This window comes from Pelophylax lessonae, assembly GCF_965119305.1.
Source record: "Pelophylax lessonae genome assembly, chromosome: 10".
In the NCBI taxonomy this organism is placed as follows: Eukaryota; Metazoa; Chordata; class Amphibia; order Anura; family Ranidae; genus Pelophylax; species Pelophylax lessonae.
Genome location: NC_138777.1, coordinates 229,471,193 through 229,494,138, shown reverse-complemented (window position 1 = coordinate 229,494,138; position 22,946 = coordinate 229,471,193). Strand labels below are relative to the sequence as shown.

Here is a 22,946-nt window from a genome sequence, read left to right as displayed (position 1 = left end):
TGCTCTTTGCAAAACCACTGTACAGAGCAGGCAAGTATGCCGTGTTTATTATTTAAATTTCTTTTTAATTATTTTTATTTAAAAAAAAAAAAAAAGTCTTTAATATCTTTAAAAAGGAAATGTATTTGATTGCAAAGGGTAGCTGTAAATTTAGCAATATCACCGTGGATTAAATAGCCCACATATGAGAAATGAGAACACTAGATCCTACTGGGGAAATGAGAATACTAGATCCTACTGGGGAAATGAGGAATACTAGATCCTACTGGGGAAATGAGGAATACTAGATCCTACTGGGGAAATGAGAATACTAGATCCTACTGGGGAAATGAGGAATACTAGATCCTACTGGGGAAATGAGAATACTAGATCCTACTGGGGAAATGAGGAATACTAGATCCTACTGGGGAAATGAGGAATACTAGATCCTACTGGGGAAATGAGGAATACTAGATCCTACTGGGGAAATGAGGAATACTAAATGCTACTGGGGAAATGAGGAATACTAGATCCTACTGGGGAAATGAGAATACTAGATCCTACTGGGGAAATGAGGAATACTAGATCCTACTGGGGAAATGAGGAATACTAGATCCTACTGGGGAAATGAGAATACTAGATCCTACTGGGGAAATGAGAATACTAGATCCTACTGGGGAAATGAGAATACTAGATCCTACTGGGGAAATGAGAATACTTGATCCTACTGGGGAAATGAGAATACTAGATCCTACTGGGGAAATGAGAATACTAGATCCTACTGGGGAAATGAGAATACTAGATCCTACTGGGGAAATGAGAATACTAGATCCTACTGGGGAAATGAGAATACTAGATCCTACTGGGGAAATGAGAATACTAGATCCTGCTGGGGAAATGAGGAATACTAGATCCTACTGGGGAAATAAGAATACATGATCCTACTGGGGAAATGAGAATACTAGATCCTACTGGGAAAATGAGAACACTAGATCCTACTGGGGAAATGAGAACACTAGATCCTACTGGGGAAATGAGAATACAATGGTGCCCGCTGCTGTGTCTTAGCCAATCAGGAGGGAGAGTCCTGGACAATCGAGGCTCTTGTGTACATCACTAGATCGAGATAGGGCTAAGGTAAGTATTAGGGGGGCTGCTGCACACAGGTTTTTTTTTTTTTTTTATCTTAATGCATAGAATGCATTAAGATAAAAACCTTCTGCCTTTAGAACCACTTTAAGTTCAAATCTACCCATGGCTTTGCAAACAACCAAATGATTGTAACCAAACACATGTAAATGACCCATCAGTAACAATTTCAACAAGACAGTGATTTATATATTCTAGCCCATACTTCCTAGGCTTTTTTAAACATCTGTATTAGAATAGTTCATTGCGGCGATAACTTATCTACTTAAAATTCTGCCAAAAATCGAGTCTATTCCAAATATTTGCCAGGGGAAAGCAGACACGTACTTTGTACAGAGGCGAAGCTCTCTGATCGCCGGTCAGCTCCATAGGAGCCACGTCTTCATTTTTGATGATGCCGCTGGATTTAAGCGGAGAGCCTCTGGAGGGAGGGAGCAGGTTCACTTGGTCAATGTTGCAAACAGGTGAGGTCACGGTTGCTGGAGGTACAGAGCAAGAGAAGAGTAAGATGGTAAAATGTACATAAAACATAATACTGCAGCAATATCCAACACACTACAAATCACAGCAAACAATGACATCTGTTAAACTTTAGAGCTCAGATTTTAATCCTGGACAGCTATCATTTTCACAGAAAATGCCTTACCCCCCAAAAAAAGTGCATTCAGGATCACTGTGAGTACCCAGCTTAGGTTCTATCACAATGTTTAGGCTTTCTAGCTTACAGTTACAAAACTGCTGGTTTTTTTTTTCTTTTCTAAGGGTGCAACAAGTCCTATTGAGGTGTGTTTGGATTGCAGCCTTTTCTTGTCAAACGCTGGATTTTGCATTCAAACACACGCATCAGCACCGAGCTGGAAGGGAAACTGCTGCATTTGACATGAACTTCTCTTTCTCTTTAGCTCCAGGCCTTTTCTGGGACTTTATGTTTACATGTAACAATCAGTATTTTTTTGCTAGAAAATTTCTTAAAATCCCCAAAACATATTTTTTTTTTTAAAGCAGAGGCCCTAGAGAACAAATTGGTGGGTGTTGCAATTTTTTATGTGACACTGTATTTGTGCAGCGACTTTTCAAATTTGAATGCAGAAAAACACAATACCCAGTGTTTCTGTAAAATATAATAGATGATTTTATGCCAAGTAAATAGATACCAAACATGTCGCGCTTTAAAATCGGGCACACCTGTGCAATAGTAACAGATAACCTAAATTGTACAATCCATAGGCGACGCTTTAAGAGACTTTACAGCATGGACGTCCAACCTTTTGGCTTGTTACTTACCTTGTTATTGAAGAAAATATACTCAGCTTTATTCCTCTTCCTCCCTCTGCGGGCCGTGGCCCGCGCCGTCACTTCCTCCTTGCATTGATTCCTTGGAGCTGAACGTCATCGCTCCCAGGAATCAATGCGCCTGCACCGGCCCCGCTCGTCACTTCCATGCCCAGAAGCTGTGCAGGGGTGACATGCCTGCACCGGAAGTGACAGCGGGGCCGGTGCAGTGCATTGTGGGACCGAAGAGGACACGGAAGAGGATGCAGAAGAGGACGCGCTGGCTTCAGCTGCCCACACCTGAGATGGCAGCCCTGGAGAAGAAATATTCAAGGTAAGTATTTCTTCTAAAAGTTAAGTGCGACCCGGGACAGTTCAGAGGCTATCCATTGTGCAATGCACTAGGACTGTCCCGGGGGTATTTTTATTTAAAAAAATCATGTCCGAGGCCGGAACTCCGCTTTAAGACAGCAATAAAAACAGACGGGTGTTGCAGGGGTCTTCAAACTATGGCCATTCAGTTGTTCTGGAACTATAATTCCCATCATGCACAGCCATGCCTGTGAATGTCAGAGTTTTACAATGCCTCATGGGATGTGTAGTTCTGCAACAGCTGGAGGGCCGCAGTTTGAGGATCCCTGGGTGTTGTAATCCCTCTCCACTCCATTTCAAAACTAAAACTAAAAAAAAATGAAATTTGGACGATTCCCTTTACATTTCCTGACACCTGCAAAGCTACATAATATCACATATTTAAATTTATGCACAGGTGCGGGTATCTTGAAACACATAGATGTGGAAGCAGAACAGATCCCCCCTTCATCAGATCTCTGCATGGATGAGATGGGAGAAGCCTTGTGCTGTGTGGCCGATTTAGGAGTCTGCCATTACCCTGAGGACTACGCAAAGGTGATTCAAGGATAAACCTTAAAATAGTGGAACAGGTTTGCCACAGGCTGAAAAAGCAAATCACCTGAAATTACAGGCCTGGCTTGTCCTTAAATATTAGGCTGAACAGAAAACGGATTCTACAGAAAGACGGCATAACTGTACAGCATGGGTTTCTACAATGGGGAGATCTTATATACAACTAGTTGATTGCTATGAGAGGCGCAAACCTGCCACCAAAAATGGCAAAGCAGGTCAGTGTACAGAAAGAAGCAATATTTTAGTAAATATTAATTTTTAAGCCAAAATATAGGATGGAGCAAAAATATGAAAATGAAGGTTCAACGTCTGACTGCATACACATTTCTGTGACTTCAAAGTGTATGCTTGGGCACATAAAAATTTTTTGGAAAATCCAGCAGTGACAAACTGGGCAGGGCTGACATATACATAACATATATATTAGAGCCGGTTCACACTACCACGACCAGAAAGTCACCCCATGAAAGAGCGACTTTTTAGCGCGACTTGTGTACTACTTTGAAGCGACTTAAATGATAGACGACTTTGTCTGTGGGGAATGCCTGGGTAATCCTTTTCTTCTTCCTGGAAAGTCTGATCACAGTCCCTTGAAATAAGATAAGGATCCGACTTAGAGGCGACTCCCATTGAAGTCTATGTGCACAAGTCTGATAGAGGTCGCCTTGAAGTAGTACAGGAACCTTTTCTGAAGTCGGAGCGACTTCAGTAGTGCATATTAAGACGGCTCTCATTCATTTACATTGAATTAGTAATGACAAGCGACTTGGGGCAACTTGAGGTCTCAAAAGTCGTGTCCCAAGTCGGAGTAGTGTGAACCGGGTCTTAGCGATGCACCAAAATTAAGGCCGCCAATTGGGTTTTCAGCGTTGTGCCGAAAGAAAACAAAAAAGTCAATAACAGCTGCTGAAAACGTCCACGATTTTATTGCGCTTATGGTGTGTGTTTTTTAGGCCATGTGACTCGAAAATTGCATTTAAAACGCAACACAGATGCGTTCTAGCTGCGACTTCAATGCATTTCAATGGGGAGGTGCGGTTTGCCAAGTATGCACCAAAAAATACAGCAAGCAGAATTTTTAATAACAATTCAAAGGTGCCAATGATGGCGGACTATAAATTCATATTTATTTAAATTCATGATATTAATTAAAAAGTTGAGTATAATACAATTATTTAAAAAAAAATACATACATTAAAAAAAAAAAAAAAACTTCAATATCAGTATCAACCAAGTGCAGTGATTTTGTAGGATTAGAGTCAGGTGTGTGGTTAATCACTTATACAAAGCAGGTGCTAATGATAATCAATTTTATATGTAGGAACTAACACATTAAAGAGGAAGTAAACCCTCCTCTGCAACTTGTACCTATTGGTGAGCCTATATTAAGGCTTACCTATAGGTACTGTAAATATCTCCTAAACATGTACCATTTAGGAGATATTTACTTTGCACGCAGCCAGTGACATCACTGGCGCATGCGCTCTGAAGGAACGGCCGCTCGTGCCGTTCCTTTAGAGCCCCGTGCCGTTACCGTCGGCTCCCGCCCGCATGCTCGGGAGTGACATCATCGCGGCTCCGGCCAATCAGATGGCCGGATGTCGCAAACCCGGAAGAAGGGCGACAGAACATGTCGCCCATGGACAGGTAAGCGGTCGGCACTACGGGGCTTCGTTCTTAGGTAAGTATTTCCTCATGAGCTAGTATGCGATGCATACTAGCTCATTATGTGTTTTTCTTTCAGGTGTTTGTTTTTTTTTTTTTTTTTAAATTCGGAGGTTTACAACCTCTTTAACTGAAACAAACAGCTGTGTAAGAAGTTTAAAACTGGATGAGGAACAGCCCAACTCTGCTACTAAGGTGAGGTTGTGGAAGACAGTTTCATGTCACAGGTCACACGCCATGGCAAGACTGAGCACAGCAAAAAGACACAAGGTAGGTATACTGCATTAGCAAGGTCTCCCCCAGGCAAAGATTTCATATTAGACTGGGGGTTTTAGGATGTGCTGTTCAAGGTCTTTTGAAGAAGCGGGCAACGTTGAGGTCTGTAGATGCAGTGGTCAGCCAAGGAGCCCACTCTTCTTTCCAAAAAAAACACTCCAAATCTGTCAGATTGCAAGGGCATCTCCTGTGCACAGCCCTTTTCAGATCACCCCACAGATTTTCAAATCGGATTCAGGTCTGGGCTCTGGCTGGGACATTACAAAACTATATTCTTCTTCTGGCTCGGCCATTCCTTTGTTGATTTGGATGGATGCTTTGTGTCATTGTCACGCTGAAAGATGAAGTTCCTCTTCATGTTCAGCTTTCTAGCAGAAGCCTGAAGGTTTTGTGCCAATATTGACTGGTATTTGGAACTGTTCATAATTCCCTCTACCTTGACTAAGGCCCCTGTTCCAGCTGAAGAAAAACAGCCCCAAAGCATGATGCTGCCACCACCATGCTTCACGGTGGGTATGGTGCTCTTTTAGTGATGTGCAGTGTTGTTTTTGCACCAAACATATCTTTTGGAATTATGGCCAAGAAGTTCAACCTTGGTTGTATCAGACCAGAACACATTTTCCCACATGCTTTTGGGAGACTACAGATGTGTTTTTGCAAAATTTAGCCAGGCTTGGATTTTTTTCTTTTTAAGAAAAGGATTCCATTTTGCCACTCTACCCCATAGTCCAGATAGATGAATATGGGAGATTGTTGTCACATGTACCACACAGCCAGATATTCCTGCAGCTCCTTAATGTTGCTGTAGGCCTCTTGCCAGCCTCGATGACCAGTTTTCTTCTCATCAATTTTGGAGGGACATTCAGTTCTTGGTAATGTCACTGTTGTGCCATATTTTCTCCACTTGACAAGGATTGTCCTCGCAGTGTTCCATGGTATATCTGCCACTGGTGGAGCGCAGATTGCAGATGTGGAGGGTGATCTTCGCTCAACCAGTGGTTTCAGCCTTCACCACCAGCGACTCAAGCCTCGTCCTGGTCGGCTTCCCTAATGTCACGTCCGGCTCTCATCCTGGTGCAAACTCACCACGGAGCTCAGGCCCCGACACGGAGACGCCACTATAAAACCACACTTCTCCTTGCCCGTTCACCATGGGCACCTTGTGACCTGGGTCTCCATCTCCACGTTCTTCACCCTGGACACTTTTCCGTTCTCCATGGCATGACCATAGTGAGGCCGCCAGCACCACTGTACAGACCTGGTTGGTAACATCATCCCCACAAGGAGCTAACTATGAGTTACCTTACTCCTTTAAAATTTCATACCGCAGTCTAGAGGTTTTTGTTTTTAAGCTGGTCAATGTCCATATACTGTCTTTTGCTTACCTTTTTTAATAAATAATTTCTACACATTAACAAAAGGTGTTGCACCATCCTTGACTTTGTGTGCGGTCATCACCATTACCCTTTTGGGCTCATCTAGGGCTTAAATGTGATTACTTTTGGCGTTACCTATCCGATTCCCCATTCTCCCAGCAGACAGCGCTCCTCCAAGCTCCGGCGGTGGACTGTCCCTTGGTTTTCTCAAATCCAATGCAGGGCTAAGGACCCTCCATTGGTTTTGATGACATGAGAAGACTTTAGATTTCTAGGAACATGGGGAGAGGAGGCTGGGGGAACCGGTTTAAAAGCGGAGAGGAGGAGGAGATAAGTAAATCAGCTCTTCCAAATCCCTAGACCAGGGATTCCCAAACTTACGGCCATGCAGCTGTTGCAGAACTACACATCCCATGAGGAATTTGAAAACTCTGACATTCACATACATGCCTAGGCATGATGGGTATTGTAGTTCCTGAACAACTGGAGGGCTGTAGTTTGGGAATCCCTGCCCTAGATAGAAACAAAGATTTAACCCTTGCAGTGAGGGCGCAGCTCCACTTTTTTTTTTTAGATTTCCTGGATTCCAGCTTCAGAGATAATTCAGCTTTAATGCAGAGTCTGTGTGTTCAAACCAAAAGGAAGGCCAGCTTTTGCAGAGAACAGAATCTATGGCTCTGGGCCCAAATACAGACAGGCCCATTTTGTAACAATGACTCAAGAGGAACAGAGGACTGTATGCATGATGGGAAAGCGTCATTGCACATAGCTTCAATGCAGTGAAAACGTTATATCATTTGTAAATAAACAGCCCATATCCTTATTTCGTTTAAAAGTGGCATGCTCATAGTCTCTCACATGAATAAAATGGATAGGAGCCAGCAGTACACATGGAATATTTGCTCAAAGTCCAAAAATAGACCTGTTTAATCTGAGAAGACGCCGAGAGACGTTTGTGGAGAAACATCTCACATTGCCATCTGTTCTCTCACTTAGCCATTACATTTTATATCCTCTGTTCTCTGAGGCCTTTAGCCTAGACACTGCCAGTCCCGTGCATGCAATCTCTGTGGGAACCTTTGATAAGTCTCCAGACCCTGGCCAGGAAATACTTGAAGAAGCTGGGCATGGCATAGCACAGCTACGACTGGTCCCTGGCTCTCTTCCTGACTGGGGGACTGGCAGGAAGAAGCCACAAAGTCAATGCTCCAAATGGACCCCCGTTCTGATCTTATCAACATCAAAGAACTGACTTTGTTCTCACATGAAATCGAGGAAGTACAAAGGCATCAAAACATGTCCCGGTATCACCCGTGTGACCATCTGATTACATCTATTGCCTAATCCCACCCAAAGATAGGACATGAGTTTCCACAACATATGGATGAAAAGAGTATATAGCAGCCAGTGCTAGATATGCAGCAGAGGGCCCTTGACCAAAGAACCAACTGGACCATCATTTAATGCTCATTATTGTAGTATAAAAAAAAAATAAATAAATAAAAAACAGCATACAGGAGGGCGCCTAATGCATTACCAAAGCTTTATTATAGAACAACAAACAGCCAAATCCATACTCACAAAAGTAGGAAGCACGTTCTAGTGCCAGAATCCCATGGCTTGACCTGATGCACCCCCTCATTGCCAAGCTGACGCGTTTCTTACATATATAGTTACATAGTAGTGAGGTTGAATAAAGACAATAGTCCATCCAGTTCAACCTGTGTAGGTGTGTGTGGCTGTAATCATTTCTCATACCCCTGAATAATCTGATCCTTGAGATGTACATCTAAGAGTCTTTTGAAAGCCACCATACTTCCCGCAGAAACCACCTCTTGTGGTAGAGAATTCCACAATCTTGTAGCCCTAACAGTAAAGAACCCCCCACGTTGCCTGAGGTTAAAACGCTTCTCTAATCGCAATGTATGCCCTCGAGTCCTCATGCAATCCCTTCGACTGAACAGCTTTTTTTCTAAGCTGAGATCCCCATTGAGATATTTAAAAATTGCTATCAAGTCCCCCCTCAGACGTCTCTTCTCCAGGGAGAATAAATCAAGCGATTGCAGACGCTCTTCATAATTAAGGTCCTCCAGTCCCCTAATCAGTTTAGTTGCCCTTCTCTGGACTCTCTCCAGCTCCAACACATCCCTCCTGAGGACCGGCGACCAGAACTGGACAGAATACTCCAGATGCGGTCGGACCAGAGTTTTATAAAGTGGAAGGATTATAGACTTGTCTCTGGAATACATCCCTTTCTTTATGCATGCTAATATTCTGCTGGCTTTGGCAGCTGCCGCTTGACATTGCTTGCTATTGCTTAGTCTATCCTCTACCAAGACTCCCAGATCTTTCTCCATTTTTGATTCCCCCAAGGGTTCCCCTCCTAACGTGTATTGTGCTTTTATGTTTTTAGTCCCCAAGTGCAAAACCTTACACTTCTCCACGTTAAACCTCATTTGCCAAGTCGTTGCCCACTCCGTTATTTTGTCCAGGTCATCCTGTAAGATATCTGCTTCATGCTGTGCAGTTATTGCCCTGCCCAATTTTGTGTCATCTGCAAAAACTGATATTGAACTACTGATCCCGTCCTCAATGCTGTTTCTGGGACAAAGTTCTTCCTCAGAGCCTCCGAAATACAACAGCTTTCCAATGAGATGGTGCATCAGGTCAGACCAGCGTTGGACCATGATTTGGTTTAATATTACGATCATGTATTTCCTACTTGTGCGAGTATGTATTTGGCTATTTGTTGTTATATAATAAACCTTTGGTAATGTAGTAGGTGTTTGCACCCTCCTGTGTGCTTTTTTACAGTAACCTAATAGATTTTCATGTCTGAGGAGGGCTGCATAAACAAAGCATACTGGAAGAACTTCTTCATCCCTAATGTTAATGGTCCACCCAACATCGGGTTTATGGCAGAACTCAGAGTGCTGGAAGGGTTTGCATGTTGTCTTGCGCATTGTTGTAGCTTGAAATACACGATATGGCCAAACATTTTTAGAAACCTGACCTTCACCATCTACTCATATGGCCACAATATATGTGAATACCCCCTAAAACAGTCTCTGTCAACATTCTTACCCAAGAGGAAACCTTTATTTTCAGGTCTCGGGGAACCCCTGCTAAATCCAATACACTGGAGATCAGTTGGAAAATGCCCCCTTTATTGGTGGGAGGAATGCCTCCCTTACAGTGGTAGTTTGAATGCCACTCTTATAGGCAGGAAAAATGATCATTGTTATCATGCTACTGGCTCCGACGGGTGGTACTGGCCCTTGAACTTTGCAGGCACCATCAGACACAGCTCAAGGAACTCCTAGACAGTCCCTGGAGGAACCCTTGAGAATGGCTGCTCCAAATTATTGAGCTTCAAGTGAAGGGTATTGGTAATACTACAACATACAAAGACATTTTAGACAACTGTGCACTTCCAGTTTTGAGGCAACTGTTTCAACATGGCTGTGCCCCTGTGTACAGCTTCATAAAAGACCTAATTTGACGAGTTTGGTGTGGAGAAACTGGAGCGACAGCGAAAGGGCCTGAACTCAACCCTACTGAACATCTTTGGGTTAAATTGGAACACTGATTGCAAGGCAGGTCTCCTTATCCAATATCAATACACTGGCATTTATGGCATTTGATAGGTTCATGTGTGTTATAAAATGCTGAGCCGAGCCATTTTCTCTATCGTATTCTTTAAACCAAGCCATTAATACAGAACTAGTGTATGAACTTGCTTAATGTATCATCTTTACTCTATTATTAATAATTACTCTGGGACATCATTTAGATCTAGTTATGTACTTAGTAGTTATTTTCCTTCACGTTTAATTAAAGTGATTGTAAACGGCAAATTAACAAAAAAAAAGAAAAAGAAAATCACCATGTTATACCTACCTGCTTTGTGCAATGCTCCCTTACAATTGACAACACTTTAAAGTGGTTCTAAGGCCCCTTTTCACACTTGTGCGACTTGTCCTGCAACTTTGATGCGTTTTGAGGTCCATAGATATAAATCCAGTCAAAATTGTGGCAAAATCATAGTAAAATCGCACGACGTTTAGGTCGCACAAGTGTGAAAGGGGCCTAAAGGAAGGTTTTTTTTTTTAACCTTGAAGCATTCTCTGCATTAGGCTCCATTCACACTTGTATTACTCCAAAGTTGCACTGACTTTGGAGCGCAACTTTCCTGCAACTTGGATGCGACTTTGGCTGTGACCAGTGATAATGAACAACTGTTGCATTGTATAACATTCAGGTACAACTTTTAAAAGGTCAACATTGAAGTCTATGGCCCTCAAGCTGCATGTCGGACCAAAGTAGTGCATGAACTATGTTGAAGTCGCATGTGTATGAATGGTTATATTTGGAAAACATGGGGAACGACTTGTTATGCGACTTTAATGTCCAGAGTTGCAGGACAAGTTGCACAAGTGTGAATGGAGCCAGTAAAAAATCTTCACGCAGCTCTCCCCTCAGCCCCATCCCCTTATACTTACCTGAGCCCAATCTCCATCCAGCGGTGTGCAGGAGCAGATCTCCCCCTCCCCATTGGCTCTTGCTGCTGTCAATCACAGCCAGTAAGGAGGGAGCAGGGGGAGTTGGGTTGAGCCACACTCTGCGTGTCAATAGACACTCGGTGTGGGGCTGAGGGACGAGTAAGCAAAAATGCCCCTGAAGCAAGCTTGGTATGGAAGCACTTGGTGAGAGGGAGGAGCCAGGAGCATTGGCAGGGGACCTGAGAAGAGCAGGATTGGGGCTGCTCTGTGCAAAACAATTACACAGAGCAAGTAAGTATAACATGTTTGCTATAAAAAAAAAAAAAATAATTGAGCATTTACAATCACTGTAACCACTTCCTGCCCGCCATATAGCAAAATGACGTCCTGGAAGTGGTTGCTCTATCCTGACTGGCCATCATAGGACGCCCAGTCCGCCCGCCTGACCGTCATAGGACGGGGGGGGGGGCACGCAGAGCGGCGATCAGTGGTGCGGTGTGTCACTCTGATAGACCGCATCTCCGATCCCGGTAAAGAGCCTAATGACGTAGGCTCTTTACCATGTGATTAGCTGTGTCCAATCACAGCTAGTCACATAGTAAATAGGAAGTGCTGTTGATCGGCTTTCCTCAGTTCATGCCTGACAGGCATGAGTAGAGGAGAGCCAATCGGCGGCTTTCCCGACAGGGGGGGGGGGGGGTCTGTGCTGGTAATGAGAGCATTGATTACCTGTGCAGACCCTTGGGGGATGCCACTAGAGCCACCAGGATTGTCCACCCATGGCCACCAGGAATGCCAATGAGGGCTCAGGGACCCTTTCAGTGCCCATTATTGCCATCTCAGTGCCGCCCACCAATGCCGCTCACCAGTGCCCATCAATGCTGCATATCAGTGCTACCTGTCAGTACCGCCTATAAGTGCCCATCAGTGCTGCATATTAGTACCTTATCATCAGTGCCTGTCAGTGCGGCCTCATCAGTGCAGGTAAAAACCTATCTACAACATTTTATAACATAAAACATAAAATAAACTTTTCGGTCTTTTTTTATTTGTTTAGCAAAAAACCTTGTGGTGATCAAATACCACCAAAAGAAAGCTCTATGTGTGGGGAAAAAAATTACATAATTTGGTTTAGGTACAGTGTTGCATGACCGCGCAATTGTCATTCAAAATTCAACAGCGCTAAAAAACTGAAAATTGGCCTGGGCAGGAAGGGGGTGAAAGTGCCCGGTATTGAAGTGGTTAAAGGTAAACATACCAATAAGAACAAAGCATGTTCCCAGTATAAATACAGTTTAATTTCTCTTTACCCCTTAGGATAGGCAGATTTGTGTTCTGCCTGTTGGAGAAGCATTTAGGAGATTCTAGATGTCTGATCCTCGTCTAGCATTAATACTTAAGTTCTCAGTCTGATTTTTCAATTTGAGGAAATTATGAGGCATCTTATTTTCTTGGCTGGTCTATGACAGGAAAAACAGGAACTGTTCCCTAAGCCGCTCTGAGGTTTTTAAAGCAATTTTAAAAGAATCCCATACAGGAGTTCCCTGGCAAGGACCCCGTGTCTGTCTCGTTATTTTGAGCCGGCTGCAGACGCTGGCTTGTTTTACGGCCGTCTGGCACTGCAAAATACCTCGGCAGCTGGTCCATGTTGCCCATCACCTGGGCTGTACACTTTCTATGGGTGAGAAAAATTCCCACCGGCCGTTGTGTGTTTAAGGAATTAGCGGGAAGCTATTTGCCCCATTTCGCTCGATGCCTCCCCCTTTATCCGAAGTCACAAGTCAACTCCATTACGTCCCGCCATTCACAAACCCGCATTCCATAGCTTCATCCTGGGAGAAGGGCAATGCAAATCATCCTACCAAAACAACCGGTCACGTTGAAGGAGCCCAGAGGGTAGTAGTCGCTGTAAACAGCTTTACTACCCGTTTAATGCATGGCTGTACTGGAAGGGCCCCTTCATGTGCTCGGGTGACCTTGTGAATTCTGGCTGATCCTTCGTCACACGTTTGTGTTATTTCCCTACAGGCAGGCTGAAATTCATGTACTTTATGCCGATGATAAGCAAATCGCACTACATTTCCATAAACCAAAGCAGTACACTGACTCCAGCAGCATTTAGAATGTAACTTGAAAGCCCAACTGTGCTTCAGCAAAAAACATGCATTTAAAGTGATCGTAAAGTCTCTCTTTTTTTTTTTTTTAAAAAACCACAAACATGTCATCCTTACCTGCAGCCCCAATCCTCCTCTTCTCAGTTCCCTCGTTGGCACTCTTAGCCCCTCCCTCCGTCCCCCAGAGCAAGCAGCTTGCAATGGGGGCACCCGAGCAGGCTCGCTCCTGAACTGCGGATCTGCGTGCCCATTCACAAAGAGCCACGACTTGGCCCTGCCCCCTCTCTCCCGATTGGCTCAGTGGCTGTAATTGACTTTCTCAGTCAATGAGGAGACAGAGTCCCCGGAGAGTCAAGGCTCTCACGCGCATTGCTATATTGAGATGGGGCTCAGGTAAGTATTAGGGAAGGCTCAAGGAAAAGAAAGGGGGATGATCACTAGTGACGCACATCCGCATAGTCCTATAGTGGTAATCAAATCAAATCATGCCAGGCCATGTCCCCAACATGTTTCACCCCAGAGCTTAATCATAGGGATCTTAGGGGGGGGGGGGGGGGGCTGCTGCACAGAATGTTTTTTTCCTTCATGCATAAAAAAAGGGGGGGAGGGGGGCAGAGAGCTGAAGTTACACTCTGCAAAGCTTAGTGAAAAGAGCTCTGAGAGCTGATTGGAGGTAAGGGACACCACCCCTTTACACAGCACACAGGAACAGAGCTGAGGCTGTCAGCACTGTGTTCCAGCAGTGGGACAAGGACTAAATAGAGTTGGGCTGAGGGCTGCTCAGCCATTCACAGGAAGCTTTGTATTCTATGGATGAATACAAAGCTAACTCCCATTAGCGGACACAGAGAGGTGGGTGCATGAGATCACACTCTCCAACTCAGCCAACCAGAGGGAGCTTTGTATTCATTCATAGATTACAAAGCTTCCTGTGAATGGCTGAGCAGTGACTATTTTGTTCCGGGAGTGGGACAAAAAGTCCCCGTCCAACTGCCGGAACACATCGCTATATACTGTATATGGCTAAGGCTACATGAAGTTATTACAGGGCGCTAAGCAGGTGCACCTCTTAGAGCAGTAAATAGTTAAAGTTGTTGTAAAGTCAGTAAGGTTTTTTATCTTAATGCATTTCATGCATTAAGATAAAAAGCCTTCTGTGTGCAGCAGCCCCCCCCACTACTTATCTGAGCCCCATCTCGATCCAGCGATGCTGCACAAGAGACTCAGCTGTCCAGGGACTCTCCCTCCTCATTGGCTGACTCAGCAGTAGAGCGCCATTAGCTCCCGCTGCTGTCAAAGTCAGTGAGCCAATGAGGAAAGGAGGGGGGAGGGGCAAAGCCACAGATCTGTTTTTGAATGGATACACAGAGCAGCGGCTCAGCTCAGGCACGCAGCAGGAGGAAGGGGCCAGGAGCTCAGATGAGGGACCAGAGAAGAGGAGGATCTGGCTGCTCCGTGCACAACCATTACACAGAGCAGGCAAGTATAAACTGTTTGTTATTTTTCAACGAAAAAAAAAAAAAGAGACTTTAGTATCGCTTTAAATTAGTGGGTTTAGCTCCGCTTTAAATGGTCTATTAAAAGGTAGAGTTAGTTTTTAAGTTTTAGTCTTTAGTCAAGATTCCTCACTTGTTAAATCGTAACACCCGTTAGTGCTGTAATAGCTTGTATGGGCCAGCTTGGCACGTGCCGCAAATGTAAATGTCATCTGAAACTGTTAAATCAATGGGTTTAATTCCACACTGAAGGGACATGAAAGGTGGATTTAGGTTTTAAGCTTTTAGTCTTCAGTCATGGCCCCTCACTGGTTAGGAGGAGCCTAACCTGCTATACCCAGGGCTTGATTTCAGCTGGAACTTCGATTCCACCACCTTTGGCTCAGGCACTCGCTCCCTGCTCACCACTATCACTTGTAAACACAGGGATCTGGCTTCTGTATGTACAAGTGACAGCTTGCCTTGCAATGGCTTCCATAGATCTGATCTCCTGAGCGGCTCCCACTGAGTGCAGGATGAAGACAAGGGAGATGCAGGTGTCTGGGGTGCAGTGGGGATGCGGACACTCCTACTGGATGATCTCCCTGCAAGCGAGAGAGGCAGAGCCACCCACAGTGTGCAGAGAGGGAATAGAGAAGAAGATGTGGATGGGGATGCAGAGGTAAGCAGCTGTGGAAGAAAGCTGAGTTCTGCACTCTGTGTGTAGTGCACCCCTGAACTCTGCAGTCTGTGTGCAGCGCACCCCCGAACTCTGCACTCTGTGTGCAGCGCACCCCCGAACTCTGCACTCTGTGTGCAGCGCACCCCCGAACTCTGCACTCTGTGTGCAGCGCACCCCCGAACTCTGCACTCTGTGTGCAGCGCACCCCCGAACTCTGCACTCTGTGTGCAGCGCACCCCCGAACTCTGCACTCTGTGTGCAGCGCACCCCCGAACTCTGCACTCTGTGTGCAGCGCACCCCCGAACTCTGCACTCTGTGTGCAGCGCACCCCCGAACTCTGCACTCTGTGTGCAGCGCACCCCCGAACTCTGCACTCTGTGTGCAGCGCACCCCCGAACTCTGCACTCTGTGTGCAGCGCACCCCCGAACTCTGCACTCTGTGTGCAGCGCACCCCCGAACTCTGCACTCTGTGTGCAGCGCACCCCCGAACTCTGCACTCTGTGTGCAGCGCACCCCCGAACTCTGCACTCTGTGTGCAGCGCACCCCCGAACTCTGCACTCTGTGTGCAGCGCACTCCCGAACTCTGCACTCTGTGTGCAGCGCACTCCCGAACTCTGCACTCTGTGTGCAGCGCACTCCCGAACTCTGCACATGAAGCACCCCTAAACTCTGCACTCTGTGTATAATGGTATTTAATGCCACTTTAAGACCTCCAGACCCACTATTTGATGCAGTTTGGAAGGTGTATGTGTCGGGTGGAGGGGGTTTTGGGGGGGTCGTGTTTGAGTTCCTGCACCTATTTTCTGAGAAAAAAAGCCCTGGCTATACTAATACCATTAAAGCTACAGTTTTCCACATTATCTGGACCCAAGTCACAATTTACTTTCTTCTCAGTAGTCTCATAAATCGAACATTTTAGTGGCACTTTGTGAAATAACCAGCAACTGAGAAAGTGAATGATAAATGCCGAGAACAATGTATAAAATGTAAATATAAACTTTAAATCTCTCAGTTTCTGGGTGTAGGGATGTTTGCACGCATACATTGTTTCAGATAAAAAAACTTTCTTATTTTGTTGCTTTAATGGTTAACTATTGAATCGATTACAATATACCTGTGGTCATGGTTTATGAAACAAACTGCCACTTCCATGTCATAGCAAGCACTGTCAAGTGCCTGCAGGTCATTTTACCAGACCAGCTCCCATGGTTCAGTGCTTTACCCTGCTCACTCTTGTACTTTGCTGTGATAGTCGCTTTAACTGACCAATAGTGAGTTAAAGTGATTAAAAAGGGGAGGGGGAGGACAAGCAGCTAGACTAGATTACTACAATAGTGAATTATTTCAAGGCTTTTAGAGCACTCCAGGAAAAAAATTTAATTGAATGGAGGGGGGGGGGGGGCTGCTATGGCACAGAAATGGCAGTTAACCGAGTTAAAGCGGAATTAAACCCTCCCATCGTTTTCAGCCAAGGGGGCTGCCATCTTGGCCTCGGTTTGATCTGCAACTGCCATGGCGCTGCACATGATCAGTTATGACACCAGTCACTAATGGTTTGACAGTTTGAGAGCACAAGCAAATGTGACAGTTACCTGGAACCTAACGTTTTTTGAAGCTTTTAAATCGATGGGTTTAGTTCCACTTTAACTCCAAGTGTTGGTTTAAACTGATACAACCATATAAAGAAAATGGAGTGAACTTTTGAATCAATATGAAAGCTACATGAGGAAGCAGATGAATACCTTTCATAGAGTCTTCAAAAGTACAGGACTGTGCGGAGCTGGAAATCTCTTTCTTTATGAGAAGGTTTGGAATGGCTGTCAATGGAAGCGAAAAAATTAATTACATAGCTAAGACCAAACAAGTACAGAGGCCAAAACCTAGCCACTGACGACACTGGACTGCAGTGAAGTTTATGGAACGCTCCTCGACTGAATGCCTGCTATTGAATTATACCCACTGATGGCTTTATTGGAGCTGCTGTCTGCATGTATGGAAGACCAGGAGAGGGCAGAGTATCTCAGAGCAGACATAGTCAAGGAAATAGTCCTTTATCGGAGTAGATTAGGGGTCTCCAAACTCTTCAGTAAGAGGGCCACATTGCCTTTTTTAACAAAAAATTGTGGGCTGAAAAACTCTATCAAGGTTTCCCTTACATTAGAGTTTTCCTCAGACTACCTCCTTACATCAGAGTCCTCCTTACAGCAGGGCGCTCCTCAGTCCCCCTTACAGCAGGGCGCTCCTCAGTCCCCCTTACAGCAGGGCCCTCCTCAATCCCCCCTTAAAGCAGGGTCAACATCAGTCTCCCTTTACAGCAGGGTCAACATCAGGGTCCTCCTTAGTCCCCCCTACAGCAGGGCCCTCGTCAGTTCCCCCCCCTACAGCAGGGCCCTCTTCAGTCCCCCCACCTACAGCAGGGGGCTCTTCAGTCCCCCCCCCTACAGCAGGGTGCTCTTCAGTCCCCCCCCCTACAGCAGGGTGCTAGTCAGTCCCCCCCCCCTACAGCAGGGTGCTAGTCAGTCCCCCCCCCCTACAGCAGGGCCCCCGTCAGTCCCCCCCCCCTACAGCAGGGCCCCCGTCAGTCTCCCCCCCTACAGCAGGGCCCCCGTCAGTCTCCCCCCCCCCCTACAGCAGGGCCCCCGTCAGTCTCCCCCCCCCCTACAGCAGGGCCCCCGTCAGTCTCCCCCCCCCCTACAGCAGGGCCCCCGTCAGTCTCCCCCCCCCCTACAGCAGGGCCCCCGTCAGTCTCCCCCCCTACAGCAGGGCCCCCGTCAGTCTCCCCCCCCCTACAGCAGGGCCCCCGTCAGTCTCCCCCCCCCTACAGCAGGGCCCCCGTCAGTCTCCCCCCCCCCCTACAGCAGGGCCCCCGTCAGTCTCCCCCCCCCTACAGCAGGGCCCCCGTCAGTCTCCCCCCCCCTACAGCAGGGCCCCCGTCAGTCTCCCCCCCTACAGCAGGGCCCCCGTCAGTCTCCCCCCCTACAGCAGGGCCCCCGTCAGTCTCCCCCCCTACAGCAGGGCCCCCGTCAGTCTCCCCCCCTACAGCAGGGCCCTTGCCAGTCTCCCCCCCTACAGCAGGGCCCCCGTCAGTCTCCCCCCCTACAGCAGGGCCCCCGTCAGTCTCCCCCCCTACAGCAGGGCCCCCGTCAGTCTCCCCCCCTACAGCAGGGCCCCCGTCAGTCTCCCCCCCTACAGCAGGGCCCCCGTCAGTCTCTCACCCCTACAGCAGGGCCCCCGTCAGTCTCCCCCCCTACAGCAGGGCCCCCGTCAGTCTCCCCCCCTACAGCAGGGCCCTTGCCAGTCTCCCCCCTACAGCAGGGCCCTCGCCAGTCTCCCCCCTACAGCAGGGCCCTCGCCAGTCTCCCCCCTACAGCAGGGCCCTCGCCAGTCTCCCCCCTACAGCAGGGCACTCGCCAGTCTCCCCCCTACAGCAGGGCACTCGCCAGTCTCCCCCCTACAGCAAGGCACTCGCCAGTCTCCCCCCTACAGCAGGGCACTCGCCAGTCTCCCCCCTACAGCAGGGCCGTCGTCAGTCTCCCCCCTACAGCAGGGCCGTCGTCAGTCCCCCCCCCCTACAGCAGGGCCGTCGTCAGTCTCCCCCCTACAGCAGGGCCGTCATCAGTCTCCCCTTACAGCAGGGTCCTCATCAGTCTCCCCTTACAGCAGGGTCCTAATCAGTCTCCCCTTACAGCAGGGTCCTCATCAGTCTCCCCTTACAGCAGAGTCCTCATCAGTCTCCCCTTACAGCAGGGTCCTCATCAGTCTCCCCTTACAGCAGGACCCCAATCAGACTCACCCCTTACATCAGAAGCAGAGACCATAAGCAGTCTTTACGGACCTTAATCCTCAATCAGCGCACATTAAGGATTCGCCACTGCCCTAGCTTTGGGCCAGATAGAATCTTGTAGTAGGCTGTAATTTGGAGACCCCTGGAGTAAATTATTAAGCTGGACAAGTATGCAATACGCACTACACACATACAAAATCCAATGAGGAGTGCAAGGAGTAATAAAAAAAATGTAATGTTATCTTAAAAGTCCACCTTTCTACTCAGGAGCACTGCCCTGCCTCTTCCTGCATCCTGATACTAAAAGCCTTCCATTTTCCAGTGTCCATTTATCCATAGTAAGGCCTTTGAGGTGTAAAGAGGCTACAACTAATAACCAGAAAGTTGTATAGAATTTTACATAACAGATTAAGCTGGAACTCCCAATACTTTGGGCGCTTTGTTATTCAAAATACCCACCAGATTCCCCTAAAAGGACGCAGAGGTAGGGTGCAGACACCTGATAACTATTTTAAAGGGGTGCTTCACTACTTGTTTTCCCCCAGAAGTACACTTTATAGAGGAACTTCAGCTAGGGCATATTGTCCTCCCTCTCCTCCCATCTTTTGATATCACACGCATGCACGCACACTCACCACTGGTTTCTGGTGTCAGACCTTGTACAGACCTGTGGCATGAAAGCGCATGCGTGGGAATAACCCTGTGTGTGAGCAGATGTGACGCAGGTCCCAGAGATCTATCGGGGTTGATTTACTAAAACTGGAGAGAGCAAAATCTGGTACAGCTCTGCAAAGAATCCAATCAGCTTCTGGGTTTTTATTTTTGTCAAAGCTTAATTGAAAAAGCTGAAGTTAGCAGCTGATCAGCTGCTATGCAGGCCTGCACTAGTTTATGCACTCTCCAGTTTTAGTAAATCAACTCCATAGATGACAATTATCTGCCTCTCAGAAAAACACTGCCTCCGGAGAGGTGTGACATCCCAAGAGGTAGCAGAGGCCTGACATCATACTTGCACTGGCAAAGAAGGAGGTAGTGTTGTGGTGCAGCACAAGGAAAGGTAATAAACCTTTCTAAAAATAAGTATTTAACTCCCTATAAGGGAAGGGGGATGAACAAAGAAAGTATCCTTTAAAGATACAGTCACTTATCCGCCCACTGGAGAGCAAAATAATTGGCTTCTTCTATAGCGGGGGGTGGCTGGCTGGGTTTTTTGGAATTATTACATATTTTTTTTTAAAGTGTTACTAAACCTACAACAGTAAAATCAGTATGTATATGCAGTAAATCATGCTTGTTATACTCACTGTGGAACCAAATTGGTTAATCCTCCATAAAAAAGGCTGTTTGATCCTCCCCTTCTTTTACTGTCACCAATCCATCTGCTGATAGAACAAAGCAGTGGTCTCCTAACTGCTGCCTGGGGGCCAGATGTGGCCCTTTGCTTAATTTTATCTTGCTCTTGGGACACTATTTTCATCCACTGATACCAACAATGGGGCATTGACATCAATGAAATGGCAGAATTCTTCCCAATGATATCAACAATGGGGCCCTATTCCTCCCACTGACACCAAAGGTGGGGCATTGTTTATTCCGACTGACATTGGGGCTTCTGCTACTACCAATGGCCACAGAACAACCCCCCTAGGTCTGAAGGACTGTAAACGGTTGTCCAAACTTTGTTTAGAAAGTTTGGAGACCCCTGGTACAGAGCCCTAGAAGGCACTCTGCACATGCTGAGTTTGGTTTGTATTGCTAGAGAGGTTGTTTTTTTTATTGGGAGGGTGCAAGTGATCAGCACAGGGCCAATCAGCACTGTCCAGACAGAGGGCCAGGGGAGATGCAGCCTCATAGAATGAAAACTCCTCCTACAAGTTTTAACCATACACCGATAGAAGTCACAAGACTGTTATATACTGCTGATGAGAAAAGGTATTTAGCAGTTTATATTTACTAAAATAATTGAATTTCCATGTTCTGTGTACTGTGGGAGATCAGATATAGTGACTGCAGAGTCCTGGGTTTAGTAACACTTTAATGCTGTGTGTGGTATCGAATAAATATCTAATCATAACAATGTATTTTAAGGTGAATTATAATTTATGTAACCAGCTTTGGGGGTCCCCAAAACAAGGTAACATTCCAAGGTGGAAAAACTGAGGATAGAGGGGACTAAAAGAGGTGCATGGAAAACAGCCAGCCCCCATCAGCTTGATGCATTTACCTGGTGAGTGCACCAAGCTGGGGGCTGGATGGCTGTTTTCTGTGCACCTCTTTTAGTCCCCTCTATCCTCAGTTTTTTCATATGCAGGGATGGAGAAGCAAAGCATTACCTGCTTGTGCCTCATTTAAAGTCCCAAACTGTCTATCATTTTCACATTCCAAGGTGGTACCTTGGAACAGACACTATCATAACAGGCCAATACAAGCTATATAAGCTGAGAAACACTGAATTTTGGAACTGACTGATGTGAGTGGATGTACAAACTGATTATTGTACAATTACTGGATATAAATAATTAGGGAAGAGTTTTACCAAACAAAGCGTTTTACCAAAAGGCGAAGATGTTGACAGGTACTCACCTGGATCTGGAGTGTATGTAAAAGGCTGAACTTCATGAGAGCGCCCTGCGTTGGTCACAACAAACATCACAACGGAGACCGGGGAAGTGATGTTCTGGTCATGGTAAGGAGGAGCCTTCACAATAAGGTGATTCTAGACAAGCAAAAATATCGAGATTAAAACAACTAAATAGATATTCCCACGCTAATTATTCAGGAAGGATAAAAAAAAATGCAAACTGCAGCAAACCAGCACCACAGACAGCTGAAGTATATAAATATGAACTGTTCTATCCTCCAAATACTGTGTATAGGAATCTATAGGACACCGCTATTCTGAATATTTAGAATATCCGCTTCCCATATCACCTACCCTAAAAGCCAGCCATAGCTGGCTCAGCAGGGACCAGCGGAGATTTGATCCATCTTTGGGCAGTCTGGCTCTACCCAAGCCGATCCATCGATAGACTTGGGTACAACCAGCCTGTTGGATTTTTTATGTCCAATCCCTTCTGGCGGCTATAGCCGCTAGCAGTAATCATTGTGTTCTGGAAGGCTTGCTGCCGGCAGAACACAATAGCACTGTGGGAGCAATTCCCCCATCAACACTGACTGTGATGATGTGGGAATTGAGGAATTTTCTTTCCATCCGTGGTGGAAGGAAAGAAAATCGTATAAGCTATGGCCTGCCTAACTTCGTGCTCTCACTGATTTCTGCAAGCTGTCCTAAGCAGCTCCCAGTGCTGTAAAGGCAGGCGTCCCAATACTTTTGGTAATAATAGTGTAGCTTCCAGCAGTGTCTGTACATACCAGAGCTGGAAGTGCCCTAATTTATGGGGCGCTATACAGTATGATACTCCTTTCTATCAGTGCAGAAGACTGGCCCACTTCACTGCCTGCTCTTATTAGTCTATCACAATGACGGGAAATTTTACAAGACAATAGAAACATGCCAGAAAAGGCAGGAAGGCTCTCAGCTGTACAAAGAAGTGGCAACAACTCCAATCTATAACTGGTCTTTGCGGCAAGATGCACATATAAAGGGAAATGCACATCACTAACAAACAAAAAAGATTTTACACTTCCCGACCAGCCTGCAAAACACCCGAATTGGCCCTTGCTAACAGTATATGTTAAAAACAGAGGGTTATGTTTGCACACATTTGCAAAAAAATGTGAA

At 46.2% G+C, this 22,946-nt stretch overlaps 1 protein-coding gene across 6 annotated transcripts in view; it reads right to left on the bottom strand.

Moving 5' to 3' along the window:
* NFAT5 (nuclear factor of activated T cells 5) overlaps positions 1-22,946 on the bottom strand; it is a 195,272-nt gene that overhangs the window by 13,031 nt on the left and 159,295 nt on the right. For 5 of the 6 annotated variants that reach the window (XM_082270026.1, XM_082270027.1, XM_082270029.1 and 2 more), the window contains 3 exons: positions 21,788-21,920; positions 17,163-17,237; positions 1,456-1,607 (listed from right to left, as the gene is read on the bottom strand). In XM_082270026.1, the coding sequence (XP_082126152.1) occupies positions 1,456-1,607; positions 17,163-17,237; positions 21,788-21,920 (360 nt within the window). The remainder of the gene's footprint in view (positions 1-1,455; positions 1,608-17,162; positions 17,238-21,787; positions 21,921-22,946) is intronic. The other variant, XM_082270028.1, reaches the window with a different exon arrangement.